Source organism: Alexandromys fortis, unplaced genomic scaffold (genome assembly GCF_014885135.2).
Source record: "Alexandromys fortis isolate MF-2015 unplaced genomic scaffold, M_Fortis_MF-2015_v1.1 scaffold_38, whole genome shotgun sequence".
Lineage (NCBI taxonomy): Eukaryota > Metazoa > Chordata > Mammalia > Rodentia > Cricetidae > Alexandromys > Alexandromys fortis.
The window spans coordinates 492,268-515,376 of NW_026067916.1; the positions used below are offsets into that span (position 1 = coordinate 492,268).

Genomic DNA, 23,109 nt, shown 5'->3' on the forward strand with positions numbered 1-23,109 from the left:
TGTTCCCTGTTTACTCAGCAAACAGTAATCGGATAGGATAGATGCACATGACTCAAATAGAAGGGGACTCTCTGTAGAAAGACTGGTCCCAGGGGTGTCTCTAGCCACCCACACTCTCTGAATCACCCTCCAGAAGCCAGTGTGTTCCCCAAGCCACTCCCATCAGCTTGCAGTTCGTTGTTTAGACACAGACACACGGATGTCTTGAGTTAAATTAAGGTAAAGATCATTTACCTGAAGATTTAATTTATAAAAATTGTGTATTGTTATGGATGCTGAGTTGAGGGAATAGGAGAAACATCCTATTCCCGTGTGCCTTGGAGTTCTTTTAGAAGTGTCTCAGCCTCTTGTCATTGGCTAAGAAGGGGAAACCCTTCACTCCTTTATGAACCCATGCCATTGAGTCAGTGTGATACTGTGTCCAAATGCAAGTCATGGGCATTTAGAAAAATGCTGAGACTCATTTGAAAGTCTTCTCAGTTAACTAGGAGCCCAGAGTGAGCAAGGGAGATCTTGTCCCACTAGAAGCTTTTTGTTGCTGTTGTTACTGTTGTTTTGTTTTTAAAGATTGTTGTCATTGGGTGCAATTTAGTTTTCCTGCTTAGTTTTTAAATACAAAAACACAGTCCATTATCATCTGTGAAACTAGTGTTGGAAGAGTCTTTTTTTTTTAAAGATTAGAAAATACATTGAGAGACAAAAATCTATGCGGCTGTATATTTTTAGTTAGTTTAAAATGTATCACTCAAACATGCATGCATTGATTTTGGTTTGATTTGATGGTGTGCCTTTATCACAGAGATAGTCTTTGGGCAAGTGAACAAGATTTACTGGAGGAAAAATACCCCCTTCATTGATCCGTGTCATAAAAGAACAGTCAGTTTCACAGATCCTGTTAATGCCTGTGTGATGGATGGGCAGAAGGGAAGCCTGCCCTGGTAACTTTGCCCATAGTGTTGACTGATTGTGGTTTGGAAAGTGAGGAGAACTTGTGAGCAGAGATGTGGCAGTTGAAGACACTCCAAGACTACTCGGGGATTTCAGGGCTATGCTGACCACACCCTGTAGCTTGTGGGATCCTATGAGCCACACCAGAGGAAAGTCATGGACACGCCTAGATCTGGAGATGACTTGGGAAACTACCAGCCCCCTCGCTTTCAGAAATTCGCTGCTGGAGTTGAGCTAAAGCAGGAGCGATGCTCCTCTGTGTCGCCCGGTGCCACTGTTGGGCAGACATGTTTTCATGAAGACAGTGTAAAGTACGTAGGCGTATGACGCATATATCCATATTTAATTGTATTTGTGTAAACATTTTGGGAAAAAAATTAGTAATTTGCTGTACCCTCCGTGGAAGAGGGGAATAGAGACAAGAGGACTATTTCACTCTTGATTTTTTTAAATGTTTATTTATTTATTTATTAAAGATTTCTGTCTCTTCCCCGCCACCGCCTCCCATTTCCCTCCCCCTCCCCCAGTCAAGTTCCCCTCCCTCTTCAGCCCAAAGAGCAATCAGGGTTCCCTGCCTACTTCACTCTTGATTTTTATTCTTCATTGATTTTTTTTCAAACCATGCACATTTTTTGTCTACTCAAAAACTAAGAAAACTGTTTAGAGTTTAAAAGTCAATGCTGAAGTAAAAAGGGAAATTTTGTTTCATTGACTTCTTCTGTGCTTTTAGTTTTTGCAGATAAATTTACATGTTTAGCTTTTCTTCTTATTTTTTTCCCCGTTGTGTTATAGCTTCTTCGATTTCCCCGTAATGTAGAGGAGGAAACCAAATACATCGAGCTGATGATTGTGAATGATCATATCATGGTAAGATTCGCCGCCCACTTTCCTTCAATCCTTGCTCCTAACTGTTGTATAAAAGGTGTGTTAGGGTACGTTTAGAAGAAACAAAATTCTCGTCAAGTTGTGACTTGGAAAAGCCATTTGTGTAAACACACATTACACATACACCACTTTGGAAGCAAAGAACAATCTTGTTAAAATTTACTATAAAGGTACCCATGTCAAACAGGCTGTATGTATCAGCAACTTCCCACATGCGCTACCTGTGTAGAAGTCTAGCACACACAGTCTATATAGGGGTTTATCACACGCGACCTATACAGAGGTCTACCACACACAGGAAACAGTCACACAGCTTGGACAGGAGCTTTAGAGAAGGCAGAGAAGCCCAGCCAAGAGTGTTTTTTGTCTAGGAACAACTTATAAATCGAAAACATGGTTAGGTAGAAGTAACTAGCAATTGTCTATGAGGGTTCAAAAATACTTCTTTTAAAGGTATTTTTATATATTACATATACATAATAGTGAGCTTGCTATGATATGTTCATTGTGTGTAACGCATTTTGACTATGTGTACCTCTTCACCACCCCATTATCTTCTGTTATCTTCCTTGTTATTCCTCTCCTAGTCCTGTTACCCCCTTCTTTTCTCATCTAGCCCATTTCTACGATTTTTGTGGGTTTGTATTTTACTATGGGTGTTCCCAGGAGCATGGATGAGAGTCGGTTTCCCAGAGCGCGGACTCCTTATCTACGGGTTCCCTTTAGTGTTGCCATGTGAGGGCGCTACTTGCAAAAGATTGAAATTGAGTTGTATGTGATGAAGCCTGTTAGAACACCAAACATGTGACCCACATTTACTGAGCCATCTCCTCGTGATAGTACCTTAGGGTTTCTTCTTGTTTTAGAACCGTGTAGAACTTGTGAAGTCTTACACATGTAGCCACATCTGCACTGGTCGTCTCTCACTTGCATGTCTTTCAGCTCATAACAGTTTTCGAGTGAACAGCCCCCCAAATAAACCGTAAAGCAGATGGAGTGGGTGTGGTACGGATGAACCCCGAACCTCGTGGGCACCCAGCTTATATATTATATAATATATTCTAGCCCCTTCATGTGAAAGTGAATTGAACTTTTTCTCATAAATGTGATAAAGTCATCTTTTTCTTTAGTCCCCAGCTTTCAGGCTTCAGGGCAGATAAAGAAACAGGTTGTTCCCTGCGGTGTTTTGGTTTTTGTGTTCTTTTGACAGAAGGATTTTTCTGATATTTTGTTTCCTGTCCTAAGATGATTATTTCCTGGTGACTTTGAACACCCTTCCCTTTTGTCTGTTGCTTTCAGTTCAAAAAGCATCGGCTTTCTGTTGTACACACAAATACCTACGCAAAGTCTGTGGTGAACATGGCGGATATGGTGAGTACCGCCCCGTCCGGCATTGCCCCTTATGGCAGCCGGTGGGTAACAAGGTGCCTATATTCACATTCCTCCAAGTTACGCTTTAGCCAGCATGACCTCAGAGACCCTGGCAATCTTGCCAAGGACTCTACTGACTAGTCTGTCTGGAAAGGTGGGCTGACCAAAGATATGGTTGCTTTTTCTCTTGTGTGTTTCTTACCGGAAAAGACAGAGCTTGACCCATAGGCTTTAGCAAAGAAACTCACAGTCGACATCTGGACATCAGTGCAGAGACGGTGCGGGAGCTGAGCCTCTTCAGAAATGCCCAGCACAGTGTTGGGGCTGCCCCCAAATAATTCTCTCTAATTTTCCTCAACACCACACAGGCTGTGTAGCAGTCATTTCCTTAGAGATCCTTTATCCTGCTTTTTTGTTAGAGAAACTCAAGATTTCATAAATTATTTATGTAAGATGCTAAAAGCGGACTTAGGGAAAGCCTTCAACATAAGTATTTATCAAAAGAAAACCTTGTTTGTGTCTAAAATTTTCTTTGTTCAGTGTGTTTTCCCTGGTAAGTAGTTTGAAAGTACATTCAAATTGGGAAAGTAATGGTCTCCTTTAGAAACAGTGGTTTCTTTATTTAAACAAAGGCATGTCCAGGAAGGAACTTCATACTCTGACTTTGTCAAGTGTGTAGCCCATGTGTTCATTTTGTTAACGCCCTAGATCTATAAAGACCAACTTAAGACTAGGATAGTATTGGTTGCCATGGAAACCTGGGCTGCTGACAACAAGTTTGCCATCTCTGAGAACCCGCTGGTCACCCTGCGCGAGTTTATGAAGTACAGGAGGGATTTTATCAAAGAGAAGAGTGACGCGGTTCATCTTTTCTCGTACGTAACATTTGCATTCTTCCATTTCTCCTGGTTCTACGGCGAATGCTCTCTTTCTTCTGGCTGAAATGTATCCTGCGGTAATGCAGTTACTCTGTGATGTGGCTGTGCATTTGGAAGGAGATTTGAAATACAGATTGTTTGTAATGTTCATGTGGTTTAAATGACTTAAGTTTTGAGGTGAGAGCTGAGTAAGTTTCTGGAATTTATTGTCAACTCTTCTCCAGCTCTTGGGTTCTTTCCTTTTATAATGCACATATTTGATACAAGAGCAGAGTACCTTCTGTAGAATTTTAAGACCTCCTCTAAAATCAGAGCTACTGAGGACAGTTGTGAAAGATGTGTTTTAGGTGTTATTTTTAATTGTTATAGAATTCCAAATTTAGAGGAAAGATGCCAAAATGCTGTAAGGAAATTGCCTGTATGCTTTACCCAAACTCAAGACTTGCATTTTTTTCTCATTTCCTGCTCAAGTTTGCATTTACGACTAAGTACTTAGTCAGTCAGTGTAGTCCCTTAAAAGTAAAGACATTCTTCTAAATACCACAGTAAGTCATGAACAGCAGAATATGTGACACTGTGCGGCATTCTTACATAGTCCATCGCCTGTGTTCCGTCTGTGTCCAGACTTCATCGGCTGTCTCAGTGCCCTTCTGTAGCCAGTTCCCTCTTTCAGCATCCAGTTCAGCGCTGCCCAGTGTGATTCATTTGCATCTCTTGAGTCTCCTTTAGGCTGAAACATTTTCTCAGCCTTTGCCCATGTTGAACTTGCTAGTTTCGAAGACTATCGACTGATTGTCTTATTGATGGCTCTTCATTGCAGGGTCGTCTGATGCTTTGTCAGTAATTATATTTAAGTCATTTATTTGGGCTAAATCTCAAAATTGTGACTTTTTGTATTCTCAGGGTATTATATGTGCAATTGATTTCTAACAGATGTATTTCCACATAAGATATGTATTGATCACGTGGGGAGGCAGCCCTCAGAAACCTTCTCCTTTGATCATGCACATAAATGACTTTCACATTTCTTCTTCTCTTTGGGAACATATTGTCTGTGCTGAGAAAATAAATGTGGTACATTAACTATGAGAGGGGCTTGGCTGTGCGAACTGTGATCAGTAAGCATTTTCCATTTCCTTTTCTAAAAGGGGAAGTCAATTTGAGAGTAGCCGGAGCGGCGCAGCTTATATTGGTGGGATTTGCTCGCTGCTGAGAGGAGGAGGCGTGAATGAAGTAGGTGTGAACATCTGTGCAATACAAAGTGGTAAGGTGGCTGTAGGTGGGAACATCTGTGCAATACAAAGTGGTATGGCGGCTGAGAACGGTTTCCTAATACTTCACAAGTAAGGTCTCAGTAGTCCACACTTTCCAGCTGCTAGATTGCTGTATTAGTCATCAATACAGTGCCTGTGCGTTCCCAGTACAGGATAGGAAAGAATAAAATATAATACCTGATTATTGTGCTCACGTTCTGCATAGAAAAATTTCGAGAGTAAGCACTTCATATAGAGAGAATCTGTACATGAACTTTCAATGAAAGTAAGAAAAAAGCCCAAGCGTTTACATCATTGAATGAGGATTCTTCCAGATTCGAGTAAGCCCTGAAGCACTGGCTTCCCCCCTAACAAATCTGCTGGCTGTTTTCTTCTTTGCTCAGTATTTAACAAATTTGGGGAGAATAACAGAGAAGGGTTTCCTGGAGAAGGGTTCAGTCCCAACACACTAAACTTAATGGACACAGTGTAAAGGAAAATACTTCAATCTTTGGAAGGCCACGTATTGAAAAAGTCAAGATTCCGTTGGCCACAGACCATCCTTACTTCTGACTCTCATTGTGTTTGTTACAGATGCTCTCTGTTCCACTTGGGAAGAAAGCTGGGTCCAGATAATTTGACACTTAGCTTTATTTTGTATTATTAAGAGACTGGCTTAATAATATACAGTTATTAAGTTTTTTAGGAATGTTATCAGGTGAAATTTGGAGTCAGAATTTTGGTTAAGTTTCCAAACTAAAAAATGAATGCCTCTCCAGCTGGTAGTATTTCTTGTAAGACTTAATCACATAAGAATTTGTTTCCTACTACTTCATCCCAAATGCATGTTCAATATGAGTTCCATTATGCTTAGATTTGACTAAAGAAAATGTTTAGGGCATTGTAGTGCATGCCTATAGTGACAGCAACAAGGAGACTGAGGCAGGTGGATCACCATGGCTAGAGGTTGGCCTAGGCAACATAGAGAGGCCCAGTCTCAAAAACATCACATCAAAAAAGGACAGAGAATGCTTAGAAATGACTTGTTTTCCATTGTTCCCTATGATTTTTTCTAATCTATCTTAAATGGAAAGCAATGTTCATTTACATTCTTTTGGTTTTATTCTCAGTTTGGAAAAACCGATTTGATGGCGGTCACACTCGCTCAGTCGTTAGCACACAATATTGGTATCATCTCAGACAAGAGAAAATTAGCAAGCGGTAAGTTTGGGTCTTGTGTGGTTTAGCTGTATTTATTTAAGATAGATAGCCTGTTAATTATTTTGTAGAATGAGATTATTTTTAATTCAGTTGCTTGATCAGGATTGTGGGAGGCAGAGCAAGATACGCAAATTAGCAGCAAAAAGTTGCTTTCAAAAGTAGTAAAGGGAATATTTACATCACAGGTGAAAATTTTCCCAGGTATAATAAATAGTGAAAGCTTATGATGATAAAGTCAAAGCTAGATTTAATTCAAGAAGGGACACATTTTGGAAATTTGAAATTTTCTTGTGGAGAATTCTAGGTTGCTTGGGGCCCAGATCATGTTGTATTATGGTTTCCTTAAGACATCTCTGCATGTGGTCCGAGAAGCAGGCTTCCTTGTTGAGAGCAGACCGGATGAAGGGTCGAGGAAAGTGTAGGTTAACTAAAGTATGCTGGCCTTAACATCCATGAAAATAATTTCCAGAGTAGTAACGCTGCTTCTCTGTGAATGGCCTCACACTGTGTATTTGAGGTAAGAATTTCATCATAACTGCACTCATTTAATTATTTTAGCAGCAAATGTTGCAAGTATGGATACTTGTAATAAGAATACCGTGTTTGGAGAGCTATTGTTTCCTGGGTGACGGAATGCCAAATTACATGTATCCAACCACTCATCTGAGTTTCAAGATGCTCCTGCAGGATTCTTCAGAATTAAACATGTGTTAAGTGACAGATTAGGCTTTTCAAACGAGGCAGCCTTTGATTCTGGGACTTTCTGGTTCATTTGAATCCTCTCCTGCCTCCTACCGGAGCCCCCAGCACTGAGGAATTTGTGAGCAGGAGGACCCTGCAGTATCTCCCTGAAAGCTGGTGAAGCTGGGGTGCCTAGTGAGGTGCCATTAGGTTTTCACTATTGCTTTGGTATCTGGTCGTCTGTCATGTAGCTATTCTAAGTGAGGGAATAGAAACACGACCATTTGTGAGGCATTGGGTGATGTATACGACCCCCGGAGGATCAAGTGCATTTTGTTTTATACATTGCAGTCAGAGCTTTTAGTGTAAGTAGAATTGGGAAGCAGGCTTTAAAAACTATTTTTGAATGCAGAGTTAAGAGACAATAAAAGCTACCTCACTGCAGCTGCATTCCGTGTGTAACCAGATGTGTGTTTGTTTTCCCTTAGGTGAGTGTAAATGTGAGGACACGTGGTCTGGATGTGTAATGGGAGACACCGGGTGAGCCTCTCTACTTCACCTTCTTGAGAATGGGACACTCTGTAACTTAGTGCGTGGAACCGCACTGCGGGCACTTAGGAGAGAAATCAAAACTAAGTGTCTTTACAAAAATAACGTCTGGTTTTTTTGTTTGTTTGTTTGTTTGGTTGGTTGGTTGGTTTTTCGAGACAGGGTTTCTCTGTGGTTTTGGAGCCTGTCCTGGAACTAGCTCTTGTAGACCAGGCTGGTCTCGAACTCACAGAGATCCGCCTGCCTCTGCCTCCCGAGTGCTGGGATTAAAGGCGTGCGCCACCACCACCGGGCCAAAAATAACGTCTTATTTAAGACAAAACAAAACTACTCTGTGAGAAGACCCTAGGAACTTTTCAGACCTAGGTCTAGGCTAGCATTATAATGACGTAACAACTTTTCTTCTCCTGTTAGCTTTGCTCACTAAATCCCTTTTCTCTTATCTCCTTCGGTTCAACTGCTAAACTGACCCTCAAATGAAATAAAAAGCGCAGCCTGCACCTGCAGCTTTCTCAGGTCCACGTTGCTGATGGTGCGAGGGCTTTCATAGCACAGTGTCCTTGATCCCGGGGCTGGGAAGAAAAATGGAGACTGGTCTCAGAAAGATTGTCGGTGCTCTACTGTCCTGTCTTCACACAGTCAGACTTCAGTTATCGTCTTTTTTTTTTTTTCTAAATAAGGTGTTAGAACCTTTCCTTTCGTTCCAGATATATGCCTCTGCCCTCCTTTGGAGTTTGTTTCTCTTGCTATTCTAACTTCGGTACTGTTCCACACACTCAGGCTTCTATCAGGATTTTATGTTTTACCTCCCAGCAGCTTCAAAAGGGTATCGAGAAGAAAATAGCACACACTCATATCTCAGCTTTCAGAAGGAAACAGCACACACTCATATCTCAGCTTTCAGAAGAAAACAGCACACACTCATATCTCAGCTTTCAGAAGAAAGCAGCACACACTCATATCTCAGCTTTCAGAAGAAAACAGCACACACTCATATCTCAGCTTTCAGAAGGAAACAGCACACACTCATATCTCAGCTTTCAGAAGGGAAACACTGACGGTGTCCCCCGCTGTCACTGTCCGCCTGCAGCCAGGCAGCCACCTTCCATTTTGGGTATTGTCCACAGGTCCTTTGTAAGACTTTCAGTCTTTGCATCTGTGTATTGTGAGGCAGCTCTGCACCACATGCTAGGATTCCCGGGATGTCTCAGAACGTAGCTTTTTATGCCTCTGCCTTCTGGGATAATGTTATGCCTCTAAGATGAATCCACGCCATCAACATTGGTTTGCTAAATACTGATATCCTACCCAGAACTTTGGGGAATCAAAACTGTCCGAAGAATACATTTCTGCCAGGTGTGGTGGCCTACTCCTGTAATCTCAGTCTTTGGAAGGTGGAGGCAGGAGGATCAAGAGTTAAAGGTCACCTTCTGCTATATTGTGAGCTGAATGCCAGCCAAATATTCATGAGGCCATCTCAAAAACAAACAGGTGAAGAATAAGGTTCAAATGTCTTACTTTATTATTTAGATGGTTTATATATCATATCATTATTATCATTCACCATCTTATTTCCCAGTATTCCTTTGTTTTCTGATCATAATTGCTCGTGGTTTCTAGCGTTTCTGATTTGCTAAGCATAGTCTTACATGGATTTGTTTTAGCTTCTCCAATTTTTGTTTATTATAATTATATTTGAACTTCCAACTTCTTTTGATTTCCCAGAGGAGTTATTTTTCTTTGGAAGCCTCCTCTGTTTCCTCTATCCACGTTTCCAGCCATCTTTGAGGTTTATCATGATTTGAACCCAGGCATGCTAATTCTGCGTGTGGTATATATGTGCTGGTGTTCATGCCAAGAACACGGAGACCAGAGGTCACTGTGGGGTGTCACTCTCTCATTGAACCTGGAGCTCGTCAGTTAGGCTGGCTGGTTATTCACCTCCAGGGATCTACTGTGTATCCCCAGTGCTAGAGTTAGGTGGGTGCTGCTGGCCACAGCGCTTACGTGAGTGCTGGAGACGCATGCTAGGTCTTCATGCCTCTGCAGCAGGCACTTTACCACCCCGGCCATCTCCCACAGCGCTCCCTGCATTCTAATGCAGTTCTGTATGCATGCGTTATCCCTCCCAACATTCAGTCATATGTGCTTAAAGAATTGTATTTTTACTAATTTTTATTCCATACCTCTTTAACTAGACTTGGCATCCAGTAAATGTTTATTGATTCAGTTTGAGTTTTGAACTCTAAGGATAACAAGTACAATAAGTGGTGGGAGGAAGTATATATGCACACATGTTTATAAAGTACTTTTTAATTTTTTCTTATATATTTTGTTCTTTAATGACAAACTTTGTATTTGCAGTTTTCCACTTATTAATATATTTCATTAGGAGTTTTATTTAAGGTAAGCCAGGTGAGGGGATGTGATAGCACATACCTTCAATATCAGCACTTGGGAGGCAGAAGCTGATAGATTTTTGTGAGTTGTAGGCTAATTCGGTCTACATGGTGAGTTTCAGGCCACCCAGAACTAAACAGTGGGACCCTGTCTCGAAATTTGTATTTAATATGTCTGATTATTTTTGCTTGGTGACATTAAATTTGTATAGACAATCCCCATATTGTGAAGCATAATTACAGAGCAATCAGGTATCACTTTAATATATATTATATAAGTGTATGCATATATACATTTTTTCCTTGAAATGATCCTTATATGAAATAGATACATTCAAGAGAAGACCCCATTGTGTAAGTGGTACCTGTTATGGCTCTTTAATTTGCGTCCTGCTCAGCTCATCTGTGTACCTCGTAGGTAAATGCCTCCACATTTGCTTCCTGAAGTTCACTGGCTCTGCTGATGTTCGAAACACAGCTGAAATAAATCCGTACTATCAAGTAACGTAAGGGTTCATTGAATGCAATTGATACATTCCCCTGAAAATAGGAAGACATCTTCTGTGGCCTACACACTTCAACTCTTGATAAATAAAACGGATTCACTGTTGAAAATGTGGGTTTGTTTGCCGTCACTGCTGAGGGCTGAGGAGTGGGTCGGGTTTCCTACTGCACAGTGTGCTAGAGGGACCCCAGTGAGGACATTTGCAGGACAGAAGTCACAGTGGATTGTTTTCCATCCGAGGCAGGGTTTCATGCACTCCAGGCCTTGAATCCTGCCTCTACTCCTCAGAGTTTGGGATTTGAGGCATGTCCTGCTGTTGAGGCTTAAACAAGACTGCCATCTAAGGCTGACGTGGGAGCCAGTTCAGCATTGAGCGGTAGAAGGAAGAGGGAACTTGGAGGGAGTCCTAATGATAACTGATTATCTGGCAGAGACATGTAGGATGACCTAGAAGGGAAGGTGGTAAGAACACCTGTTCAGACTCTGAAAGGAAAAGGGAAGTAAGAGATGAAGACGCTTCATGTTAAAAATAGTTTGATCCTTTAGGGAAAGGGAGTAAAGAAATTACCATTGTGTAGATGACTTCCACCTGTTACAGCTTTATCTGGGGAGTGGTTTAGTAAAAAATAAAAGTAGTTTCAGCATATGCTAATAAACTATATTAATTAATTTGTGAAATACCAACTACTAGGCTTGAAAGAAGTAGTGCTATGGATAGGAACAACTCTTTGAAGGCTGCGGAGAGAGGCTTAATAACATGCGTTCACTGTCTAGGCACAGGGGTCATCTACCAGCCTGTCACTGTCTAGGCACAGGGGTCATCTATCAGCCTGTCACGGGCAAGATGGAGATACGATTGTCACTTCAAGCCAGTGCGGACCCTACCATAAGACCCTTCTCAAAAAAATGTAATAAAAGCTATTATTATCTTGTCTTTCCTTTTAAATAAAATCTTAAGATAAGACACTTTTTGAAAATATAAAAATAAAATTGACATTTTCGTTCTCTAGTGGTAATCATAGTTGATTTTCAAAAGTTACTACATCTTAATTAAGTTTTTTATTTTCCACTTTTATTGTTTATAAATTTTGCCTCCTGATGGACATATAAATATTCATTTTCCTCGGGAGGCAGAGGCAGGCGGATCTCTGTGAGTTCGAGACCAGCCTGGTCTACAGAGCTAGTTCCAGGACAGGCTCCAAAGCCACAGAGAAACCCTGTCTCGAAAAACCAAATAAATAAATAAATAAATAAATAAATAAATAAATAAATAAATAAATAAATATTCATTTTCCGGTTGACACCGAGTAGCCATCCTTTCCCCAGCTAGTCTTCAAATTGGGGCAGGTCATAACTCTGTGTTGTTTTATGCCAGGCACCTGTCAGAGTTTTAGTCAACATCTGAGTTGCTGTCTTGTTCCTTGCTGTTATACGTTATGCCGACTGTGCCTATAGCTAACTCTTTTTTTAGGGGAAAAAAAAATCTAAAACCGAGAATTCCCAGAGGTGTGTTTATTTTGAGGATTGCTAAATTTTTATCTCGCCACAGTTCTTCTTTCCCCTGGACCATTAATTACTGTTGCATAATTTTAAAATAATTTCAAACTTTAGAAAAAGTCACAAGATTAGTGAGAAGCGATCCCATGGGTACCCTGAATCATATGTTGCTAGTTTGGTGCTCTGTCACCCTCAAACCCTCCGGGAGCACTTCCTGTGACAAGAACCTTCCAACCAGCCAGAGAAGAGCCATGGAAACTGTGTAGTTGCCCCCATTCAGGACTGACCCATCTACCGGAAATGTCACTTACAGCTGAAGCTTCGGAATGAGGCGTCGTGTTAGGGTTCATGTCTTTACAGGCCTTCAGACTGCGGCACTTTTCTTTGACTTTCCTGGCCTGACATGTATTATAAATTTATAGGCAGTTGTTTTATGGATTCTCTGATGTTTGAGTTATAGCTAGTTGTATATTATTATGAAATAAAGCTTTATTGTCTTTGATGTAAATCATAGGTGCTGCACTATATCTTTCTTTTAATTCATGTGCAAATAAACGAGCAACCAATAACCACTACACATCACTAAATGAAAAGTTTAGAAATATAATGGTTGACTGGATGTGTAATTTTAACACTGTTCAAATTTAAGGCCAGTAAGTAAGCAGGAACCCTCACGCTGTACTGAGGCACTCATTCTCTGTCCCCTACAGCTACTATCGCCCTAAGAATTTAAGGGTAATAAATAAGCAGGACCCCTCACACTGCACTCCCCTCTGTCCCCTACAGCTACTATCTCCCTAAGAAGTTCTCTCCGTGCAGCATTGAGGAGTATCATGACTTCCTGAATAGTGGTGGTGGCGCCTGCCTCTTCAACAAGCCTTCTAAGGTAATAAGTGTGGTCAAGACTTACTAGTTATGATACCCGACTTTTATGTACTGAGTCTACAAATGAGAACTTTTCAATTTGACCCACTGGGCATATTCTAGAAATGTTGCTTTCGTCTGGGACAGTTGGAGTGTTTCTGATGGTATAACCAGCAGGCAAGAAAGGAGTGGGGGTTTTGTTTGTGTTGGTTTCTTTTGCCCTTTCTAGTTACAAAAATGTGGGCTTTAATTTCATTCTGTAATGTGGAAACTTTGGTTAACTTCTAAATGATTATTACACACGTTCCGTTACAAGAGCAAAAAAGTGCTCTTAACCACTTAGGCCTCTCTGCAGATCTACAAAATTATTTTTAATAGGCTATTAGCAAATAGAAAAAAATAATAATAAGATTTTTTACAAGTGATTAGACTTGATCCTTGTGGTAATTTTCAACAGCTGATTAATTAGATAGACAGTTTATACTACTGTTCATGTTTCAGGTAGTAAGGTCTCCACTGTGTTACCTGTACCGGGTTTTCCTTTATCACTTTGTGCCTTCTTCTAGTGTGTTGCGTTGTGTTGTCCTCTCACAACCAAATGTGTTGTGTTGTTAAGCACCACCCTACCCTGTGCTAAGCTTTTAATCTAGGCTTCCTGACTGCAAATTTCCTGCTTTCTCACCAAAATGGATTTTCAGATGTCAAATTGGCTTGGTTTCTCCGCAATGGCTGCATGCATCATGTGTTTGGTGACATTTACCAGAACCAACTTGGTATAAATATTATATACATGCATTATATAATACAAATATATAGTACTGTGTCTGAATATCTAAATAAAAACCAAAATTGATCTTCTAAAGTTCCAAGTTCTAAAGTCGTACTTTTTATTTTGTGGTAAATAAAGTTATAGTTTGAGTGGACAGCATATACACGGAGCGTATTGGTGTGGTGTCAGCCCTCAGGGTCTTTGTTACTGATGTTCCTGTATTTCACCCTTTCTTGGTTTTCTTCCCACAGCTTCTCGAGCCTCCTGAGTGTGGAAATGGCTTCATTGAAACTGGGGAGGAGTGTGACTGTGGCACCGCTGCGGTAGGTCCCCTTCATTGAAACTGGGGAAGAATGTGACTGTGGCACCGCTGCGGTAGGTCCCCATCATTGAAACTGGGGAAGAGTGTGACTGTGGCACCACTGTGGTAGGTCCCGGGGAAGAGTGTGACTGTGGCACCGCTGCGGTAGGTCCCCATCATTGAAACTGGGGAAGAGTGTGACTGTGCACCGCTGTGGTAGGTCCCGGGGAAGAGTGTGACTGTGGCACTGCTGCGGTAGGTCCTGGGGAAGAGTGTGACTGTGGCACTGCTGCGGTAGGTCCCCATCATTGAAGCTGGGAAGAGTGTGAATGTGGCACCCTTGCTGTAGATCCCCTGTCATTTTGAAGACCAGTTTTGGGTAGCTAGGGGCCATTCTAGCTCCATGCCCTTGAGATAATACTGAGCATTATACCTACACATTTTATAGGATTTGTGGATGAATGATTGTCATTGTGAGCTTGAACATTTACTTTAAAAAAAAAAAAAGCCTTGGTGTTTTGGGGAAAATGACATTTTCTGGTGGTTTGCAACGGCTTATATTCCCTTAGGAATGCGCCCTTGAAGGGGCAGAGTGCTGTAAGAAGTGCACCTTGACCCAGGATTCTCAATGCAGTGATGGTCTCTGTTGTAAAAAGTGCAAGGTAAATAACTGGCTGATTAGTGGTCAAAGGTTGAAGGGGAGGCGTGTGCTCAAACTGTTAAGTCTAGGTCCATATAACCTAAAAGCACTATCCAACAGGGGGCAAATGACTGAAGTCCTAGTGGTTACAAGATTCTCCTGAAGTCTCCTGAAGTGTGGCTTTGTTAGCATTCTCATGTAATAGTTGACTTACCCAGTGTCTTAAACCAGAATATGAGAGAGCTGGGACCTGACCCGGTTACTTCTCCAAAGCTGTTCTCATCCTGCCTCCTTAAAGAGGACTAATCTCAGAGTAGAAGACGTCCGATATAGTCTTCTTTTCTTTCTGTGCATCTTTGTCCATCCTACAGCATCAGTATCTTAGGCAACAAGAGGCATGTTTTAGACAAGATCACACTATATTGACATGGAAACATGCATGACTCTTTGTCTCTTAATTGGTGTAGTTATCAGTGTTTGTTAAGTGCATAAGTGAACATGCATGTTACTTCCAATGAATGTCTTCAGATCGGATAGCTTTGATGGGTTAAAGAAAGGTGGCATATAACACTGTCGTGGCAACTGTCCCCTTTGGGCTAAGCACTTTTGACTTGTGCCATCTTAAATCCGGGTTTCCTGACTGGCACCAACACTCTTGTCTGGCTAAGAATAAGACACTGTCTGTAGTCAGGGCGTGCCTTCTGCTTTATCGGACATTAGCAACATCCTTGGGTTGCACCCATTAGATTGTAGAAGAACTTCCTCACTGTGACAATCCAGAATGTCTCCAGATGTTGTAAAAATGTCTCCTTTGGGGCAAAATCATCCTTGCCTGCTACTGCTGTCTTAGATACCACTCAAAGGCACACTTTTGGAATAGGCATAGCCATCCCGATTTGATGCTAAGGAACCTGCAGAGGCTGGTTCAGAGGAAGGCACAGCTGTCTGCTGACCCCCAGCCCTCCTAGCAGTGGTCCCGTCGTTTCCCCTCCATTGCTGTGTCTCTGGCTGCTTTTTGTGGGGTCTCCGAAAGCACTTTCTTCAACGGGAGGTTAAACCACATGTGATACAGATGCTCTCTCTCTCGGCTTGGGTGCCTGGAAGGTTCTGAGCAGTGAGTCAGGGAGCAGGGTCCTGGGCACAAATAGAGATGGGCCCAGTCGGGTATCAGCAGTTCTGAGAGGGAAAGAGGAGAGGGGACCGTGAGAGAGCTCTGACAACTACACATGTCCCTGTTCTGCGGTGTTATCAGGAGTTAGATTGCAGTCTATAAATCCAGTGACGCTCAAGGCTGACTCCACAGCATCACACGTACAGGAAGTATTTGGAAACCGAGAAGCACAAACACTTGTCCAGAGGTTCTAATAAGAGAAAATCAGAAGAGATGAGGCAGGGGGATAGGAAGGAAAGCTTGGGGGAAACGGCTTTGCTGGGAAGTAACTGTTATGCAGTCCAAAATGTGACTTTAAAATTCTCGGCGGAGAAGACAAGATGCAGAAGCAAAAGCTCAAAGATAAAGGTGTAAGTAAGAAAGGAGGCTAAAGCCCCAATTCAGATTGCTTGAAAAAATTCCTGGAGCATGGGCTAACTCTTCCTTGAAACTCTGCCTCATTTTAGCAGAATATTGTGACACTTAGGTGTGGTGACTATGGAACTTACCTCACCTATGAGAAACTATGACTTGCAACTAATTAAAATAGCAGTTTGTTGAATAAATTTGTTTTGTGCATCCTGCCATCTTAAAGTAGTTTAAAGTGTTCTTTTCCAAACACTTTTCATTTTGATTTTTATTCCTATGGGACTATGAGAGTTCCTTTTTTATTTTTAAATCTTTTCCCTGTTTTGCACACTGAGTGATGTTCTTTTCAGTTTCAGCCTTTGGGGACTGTGTGCCGAGAAGCAGTCAATGATTGTGATATTCGTGAAATATGTTCAGGAAATTCAAGCCAGGTAATCTATACAATAATTATCCCACACAGGGTAACTACAAGGCAAGTGGGGACAGCTTGGGTGTGTTACAGTAAAAATGCACATGAGGCAAGATGTCACTTGACTCTGTCCCATCACACCGGAGGTTGGGGATCAGACCAAGGCCTTGTGCATACCAGGCAAATGTTCTATTAAGATTCATATCTGGCTCTTACATTTGTATCATTGTTGGCCAGCATCTGTTTTGATTATTGTCTTGCAAAATCTTACATGACATCACTAAGAAACAAAGAGACCTGTTGTAACTGAGGAAATACACCAGGAAGATGGGACAAGGTGGGTCATTGATCACAATGAGCATCTTCCCCTTCCCCAGTGACCAGATGACACAAGGCTAGGAGAGAGGTTGCTGTTTTGTGGTGTTTGTGCTTTGTGTTTGTGTTTTGTTTAGCAAGGCCATAGAAACTGAGACTCATACATCAGGGACTGCTATCTTTCTCTTTGCTGCCAGAGAAGAAAAATTAAGTAATGATATACCTATAGTTGTAAAGATGATTGATTTTTAAGGCTACAGAGAGATCTTTATGTAAGCGTAGTCTCCTTTCTTACTCTGTAACTAGCAGCCTTCCCAGCTAACGCCTCGTGGAAATAAGGACACAATAATTACTATCAAGGCTCCCAGGCATAAGTATACTGCACCAGTATGATTATAAATAAACAGGAATTGTTAAAAACCCCTAACCCCAGGCTTCTCAGAGGTGCTGTGTAGGGTTAGGGTAAACAGGATTGCTATAGGGGATTGTTCTTGCACACTCATGGTTACCTTCATTTGATATGTTGCATCCATTATGAGTGATATCTGTAAAACCATACAGCAACGATACAAGGAAGTTTATGTGGCAAAAAAAGGGAGCAGAAAGTTATATGTCTGTAGTTTTATTTGACTTTTATCTTAAACATCAGGTTTTATGGGCAAGGGTAGAGATGGCTGTCTAGAAAGTAAAGCTAGCTGCACGGGGTGGTCTCTGTCACATCTTTTCTCTATCCCTCTGCCTCTTCCCCAAGAGACTATATAATCCCGTTTTTCTCTCGCTGAAGTAATGAATTGTGCACGGCTGGTTGTATCCTCACCAGATACTTTACAATTTTTAAAGTCCTTCAAGGAAAAATAATGATAGCATCATATCCACAGTTAATAGCAGAGGCGACGGAGTCTTTCCCCTCCCTTCAGATCCTCCCCATGTTTGTCTTTTCCTCAAAGGATATTTTTATTTCTAAATTTCTCTGACGAATAATGAGTTCATACTAGATTTTGAGATGTGTCTCCCTTTAGTTGATATTGTCTCCAGCTTCCTGCCCTTGCTCCCTCTGCTGTTCCTCTACCCCCGGCATTTTGTGAAAGGCTATGTTGCTCCTGGTGGCCAAAGGGAGGAAACTCTACTTACGGCTTCACTGATGGGGGGCTGCTCCTCACTTTTGTCTTAAGCCCTGCCTTCTTCTCTAAGGAATATTGTCTCTGAATGAAGCATACGCTAATGCATATGTGATCTTCCAAGCCATCCTCGTAAGTTCTCTGTTTTTGTGGCTGTGTAATCAGGTTTTTACCTTGGCAAGATGCCATATTTTTAAAGCGATGCTCAACAACTCTATTTCCTCCTACTTGCTTTTAATCTTCTGCTTTTTATTTATAGGTAGTTCAAAGGGCTAGGTGTGCTGTCTACTGTGATTTATAAACCGAGAGCACTGACAGGAGTTAATCTGTCTTGTGTTTGGTCTGAGTTTGGATGATAATCTGTTCTTTCTCCCTAGTGTGCTCCCAATGTACACAAAATGGATGGATATTCCTGTGACAGTACTCAGGTAGGTCACTCACTTTTGCCTAAAATTTCCGTGGGTACCAACATGAGAGAAATACTGAAATTCTATATCAATAAGAAGATGCAGGGGGGAGAGGGGCTTGGTCCTGCCCCAATTTAATGTGTCAGACTTTGCTGACTCCCCATCGGAGCCCTTGCCTGTTGGGAGGAGTGGATGGGAGATGGGCTGGGGGAGAGGTAAGGGGAGGGGATGGGAGGAGGAGTCCTGGAAGGGAGAACTGCGGTTGGAATGGAAAATGAAATTTTAAAAAATGAATAAAAAGAAGATCAGTTTGAATGGTTCATAATCACTTCAGATGACCACACTCAAGGGCCATTCTCAGCCGTATGTTCTTTTTCTGTTGTCTAACACAGCAGAGATTGTTTTCACCGATGGATATTTGCTCTCTCATTTTAGGGAATTTGCTTTGGAGGAAGGTGTAAAACCAGAGATAGACAATGCAAATACATCTGGGGGCAAAGTAAGTTAACTCACATGACTTGTTTTTTTTTTTTTTTTTTTTTTCCCACACAGTTTTGGCACACTCCTTTAAGGACATACGGGCTAGAAATAAATTGCTAATACTTAATAACTAGGGGCCTTCTTAAAACCGCTTCAGCGTTAGGTAGGTAATTTCTTTTCTAGAAATTAGAGAAGGGCACTTTCCTTGGGAAACCATGGCCCCAAAATTCTGGCTAATTGGCAGTGCCTGTGGATGAGACAGCAGGTGCCTTTGCTGCCAGGCAGGCGAGCCCACCTGGTGCACAGCTTGGAGAACAGAGCAGACTTGATTTCGGCTCCTCAGCTCTGTTCCATTGAGCGAAGGATCCCATACGGCCCTCGTACAGCCATATGGAGTGGGCATGGTCTCTGGGTAGGGTATCCTTGCCTTAGACCTAAGCATTTTAACTCGGTTGCTCTTTCCTCGTCTACTATCTTCTTTATGCTCCAACTGGCTTTTGTAGTTAGAGGTGACCTTCTGCTGAAGTCTTGCAAAAGACAAAATCGTTAATTTATTCTCTTCAAAAATCTGTCCGAGTTCTAAAGGAGAATATATAACATTTGTATTTAAATAATAGTATTTTAAGATAATAGTATAAGTATTTAAGTTTTACTAAATTTAAATTAGCATTTAAATGTATTGTGTATTTCCCCCAGAATTTCTAGGCAATATTTTTGGAAGATGTTTTTGTTCTAAACTCTTTAAAAAATATTTCTCAGGTGGAGTGTTACTATGTAGTCTAGCCATGTATCTTGGCCAATTATACCTGAATTTTGTAGCTTCTTGCCTTAATTTCCCAAGTGCTGGAATTACAGGCTTGGGCTACCATGTCTAGACTATTCAAAGTTCTTTTGAGAGATGATTTGTACAGGAAAAACTCTAAAACGAATCATGATCCTAATATATCAGAGGTAGTGACTGGAATCCTTTAGGTAAGGAGCGTGTGTTCTCTGAGTCTCTTGAGAAGCATTGGGATGAGAAAAAAATTTAGTTATGCTGGTTTGTACTCTCGGTTTTCCTTCCTCTGCTTGAGCAGAGTGGCTGAGGAACAGTGACGTCATTAGCTGCTGTTCACTATGCGCACCTCTCGTGTCCCTGCTCAAATGCCTAGTGCCAGAGGTGTGTAGGAAGGATTGTGCAAATCCATGTCGGGATACGTTTCCTGGGGCCCACGTCTAACCATGAAGTTCATTTGTGATTCATGTACACATACATATCCTGAAGATAATTTTATATAATATTTTTAGTATATTTAATGCATCTGCATTTTTAATGAGACTTCTTATATTGGATCAGGACATAGACTTTACTTTTGAAAAATACCTTTTTGTGAGTGTGTGTGTATGTGTGTGTGTGTGTGTGTGTGTGTGGTATGCACATGTATTTGTGCAGGTGTGCATGCCTGTGCATCCACAGAAGGCCGAGGAGGACATCAGATGGCCTGTTCCATCACTCTCCAGTTTATTCTATGGAGACAGGCTCTCCTTGGACCAGGAGATAAGCTGGCAGTCAGCAAGCCCTGGCCATGCTCCTGCCTCTACTCCCATAGCTCAGGGGTTGCAGGCACATGCATGCTCATGTCTGGCTTTGTACATGATTTGAGACCAAGTCCTCCTATGTTGAAAGAGCTGTGGGCTGCATTCCTGCCGCCCGGCTCCCAGCCACCGGCTAGCTTTACCCAAAATAACAATACACAAACTGTATTCATATAAACACTGCTTGGCCCATTTCTATTAATGTGTGTAGCACCACGAAGTGGTGACTTATCTTGCCTAACCCATATTACTAAATTAATCTGTGTAGCACCAGTCTTACCAGGAAAGATTCAACGTGTCTGACCTGGCGGCTTGCTTCATCGCGTCTGCCCTGGAGAGGGAAGGCATGGCGTCTGCCTCACTTCCTCTTCCTCCCAGCATTCTGTTCTGTTTACTCTGCCTACCTAATTTTCTGTCCTATCAGGGCCGAGGCATTTTCTTTATTTAACCAATGACCTTCCTCCATCACTCCTACTTGCACAGTGCGTGCTGTTACTCACCGGGCCATCTCTTCAGCCTAGATCATGGAGTTTTCTACATGTGGTTGTGGTATTGTGTGAGCTCTTGAAAAGTCTTGGAAGATGAAACATTTCAGAATTTGGATTAGCAAAACGTAACTTATATCACCAACTTTCATTTGATTCATTTACGAAAGTCTCTATTATTTTTATGTTTGTTTGGTTTTTATTGTTGTTTTCTCCCTGTCTTTTTCAAATGGGATCTCTGTTTGGTCTAGGCTAGTCTTGAGTCTCCTGTGTAATTTAGGAGGATGATCTTGAACTTGTAATCCTCCTGCCTCCATCTCCAGCTTGCTGAGATGAGATTGTTATCCCACCCTCTCTGGCTGGAAAACCATTTCTTTCTAGCAGGTGACTCTGACAGTCAGCACTGGCTTCAGAAGAGATCAAACCTGCAAGGATGATGCACCACCTTAAAATGATCTTTGCATTCATAGATAGCACGAACCCAATCTCATCCAAAAGCAAAATACAGGTTTTTTTATTTATTGCAGTTAAGAATTGGTAAGCAAAATGCTGTTTCTTAAATCTGATTGTACTACATAGATATTTGAATAATATTGCCCTTCTTAGTAATAAAGTTTCTGATTGAGACTCACGCATTTGGTACTGAGATTAAACTGTGTGTTCAAGGATAGCACCATCTCCTAATTCACGTCAGATCCTGGGGCGTGTTCCCACAGTCTTGATGTGGGAGTGATTTCATATTAATAAAGAAACTGCCTAGGCCCATTTGATAGGCCAACCCTTAGGTGGGTGGAGTAAACAGAACAGAATGCGGGGAGAAAGAAGCTAAATCAGTGAGTCGCCATGGTTCTCTCACTCCAGACAGACGCAGGTTAAGATCTTCCTGGTAAGCCAGCTTGTGGAGCTACACAGATTATTAGAAATGGGTTAGATCGATATGTAAGAGCTAGCCAATAAGAAACTGGGACTAATGGGTCAGGCAGTGTTTAAAAGAATACAGTTTCCGTGTAATTATTTTCGGGGTAAAGCTAGCCGGGTGGCAGAACGCAGCCCGGCCGCTCTTTCTTACAACACAGTCTGTAGTCTAATTCCCCTCAGACAGCCATGTATACAGGTTTTCCGATATCACATAAGGTTTCGTGGAAGATGTGCCCAAGCCACGTCTGCTGTATGGTACACTTTTGTAAGTGATGGTGCAATTTTTGTGTTTGTCCTGGATAGCACTATAGTGAACAACTCCTTAATCTGCAGCTTTCTTTGCTGCAAAACTGTGAACAGCTCGCGAGTTCCCTCCATCTCTGATGGGACATTCTTTTTTGCTTCAGAGGTAACGGCATCAGACAAGTACTGCTATGAGAAGCTGAACATCGAGGGGACGGAGAAGGGTAACTGTGGAAAAGACAAGGACACCTGGATACAGTGCAACAAACGGTGAATGCCGACACTAACCCAGACCTCAGCCTTCATTCCCTTTACAAGCATAAGTTCCGAGTGGGACCTTCCTGCTTTGGGTGCTTAATAAAATGCACTACCTTGTCTGTTCTCCTCATCTTTCCCCAGAGCCCCAGCATCACTGATGACCCTGATGCTTGAATTATACCTGGGCCTCTTTCTCAGGGTCTAGGTTATTCTTGTAGTTGCTGCGCTTTCTCACATAGACAGGGCCTCCCAGCATCTTAAGACTGAGGAAGAATAAAGCCGCCATCACCAACACTGTTGAGTAAATTAGCTAGTTCTGACCTTTCTTAACTACCTCTTGTCTTTGCTGAATGTCTCAGTGTTTCACTTTCCCATGTAGATAAGAATAATTGACCCCGTCTCTCTGCACTGACCCCATCTCTGCACTGACCCCATCATCTCTCTGCACTGACCCCATCTCTCTGTCCTGACCCCATCTCTCTGCACTGACCCCATCTCTCTGCACACTGACCCATCTCTCTGCACTGACCCCACCTCTCTGCCCTGACCCCATCATCTCTCTGCCCTGACCCCATCATCTCTCTGCACTGACCCCATCACCTCTCTGCACTGACCCCATCA

The 23,109-nt window shown here is 42.0% G+C and overlaps 1 protein-coding gene across 11 annotated transcripts in view; it reads left to right on the forward strand.

Moving 5' to 3' along the window:
- Adam22 (ADAM metallopeptidase domain 22) overlaps nucleotides 1-23,109 on the forward strand; it is a 202,363-nt gene that overhangs the window by 135,208 nt on the left and 44,046 nt on the right. For all 11 annotated transcript variants that reach the window (XM_050139756.1, XM_050139758.1, XM_050139759.1 and 8 more), the window contains exons 9-21: nucleotides 1,741-1,815; nucleotides 3,133-3,204; nucleotides 3,913-4,079; nucleotides 5,231-5,315; nucleotides 6,466-6,556; nucleotides 7,726-7,777; nucleotides 12,974-13,073; nucleotides 14,072-14,143; nucleotides 14,691-14,783; nucleotides 16,631-16,711; nucleotides 18,500-18,550; nucleotides 18,965-19,028; nucleotides 22,395-22,500. In XM_050139756.1, coding sequence (XP_049995713.1) covers nucleotides 1,741-1,815; nucleotides 3,133-3,204; nucleotides 3,913-4,079; nucleotides 5,231-5,315; nucleotides 6,466-6,556; nucleotides 7,726-7,777; nucleotides 12,974-13,073; nucleotides 14,072-14,143; nucleotides 14,691-14,783; nucleotides 16,631-16,711; nucleotides 18,500-18,550; nucleotides 18,965-19,028; nucleotides 22,395-22,500 — 1,109 coding nt within the window. The remainder of the gene's footprint in view (nucleotides 1-1,740; nucleotides 1,816-3,132; nucleotides 3,205-3,912; nucleotides 4,080-5,230; nucleotides 5,316-6,465; nucleotides 6,557-7,725; nucleotides 7,778-12,973; nucleotides 13,074-14,071; nucleotides 14,144-14,690; nucleotides 14,784-16,630; nucleotides 16,712-18,499; nucleotides 18,551-18,964; nucleotides 19,029-22,394; nucleotides 22,501-23,109) is intronic.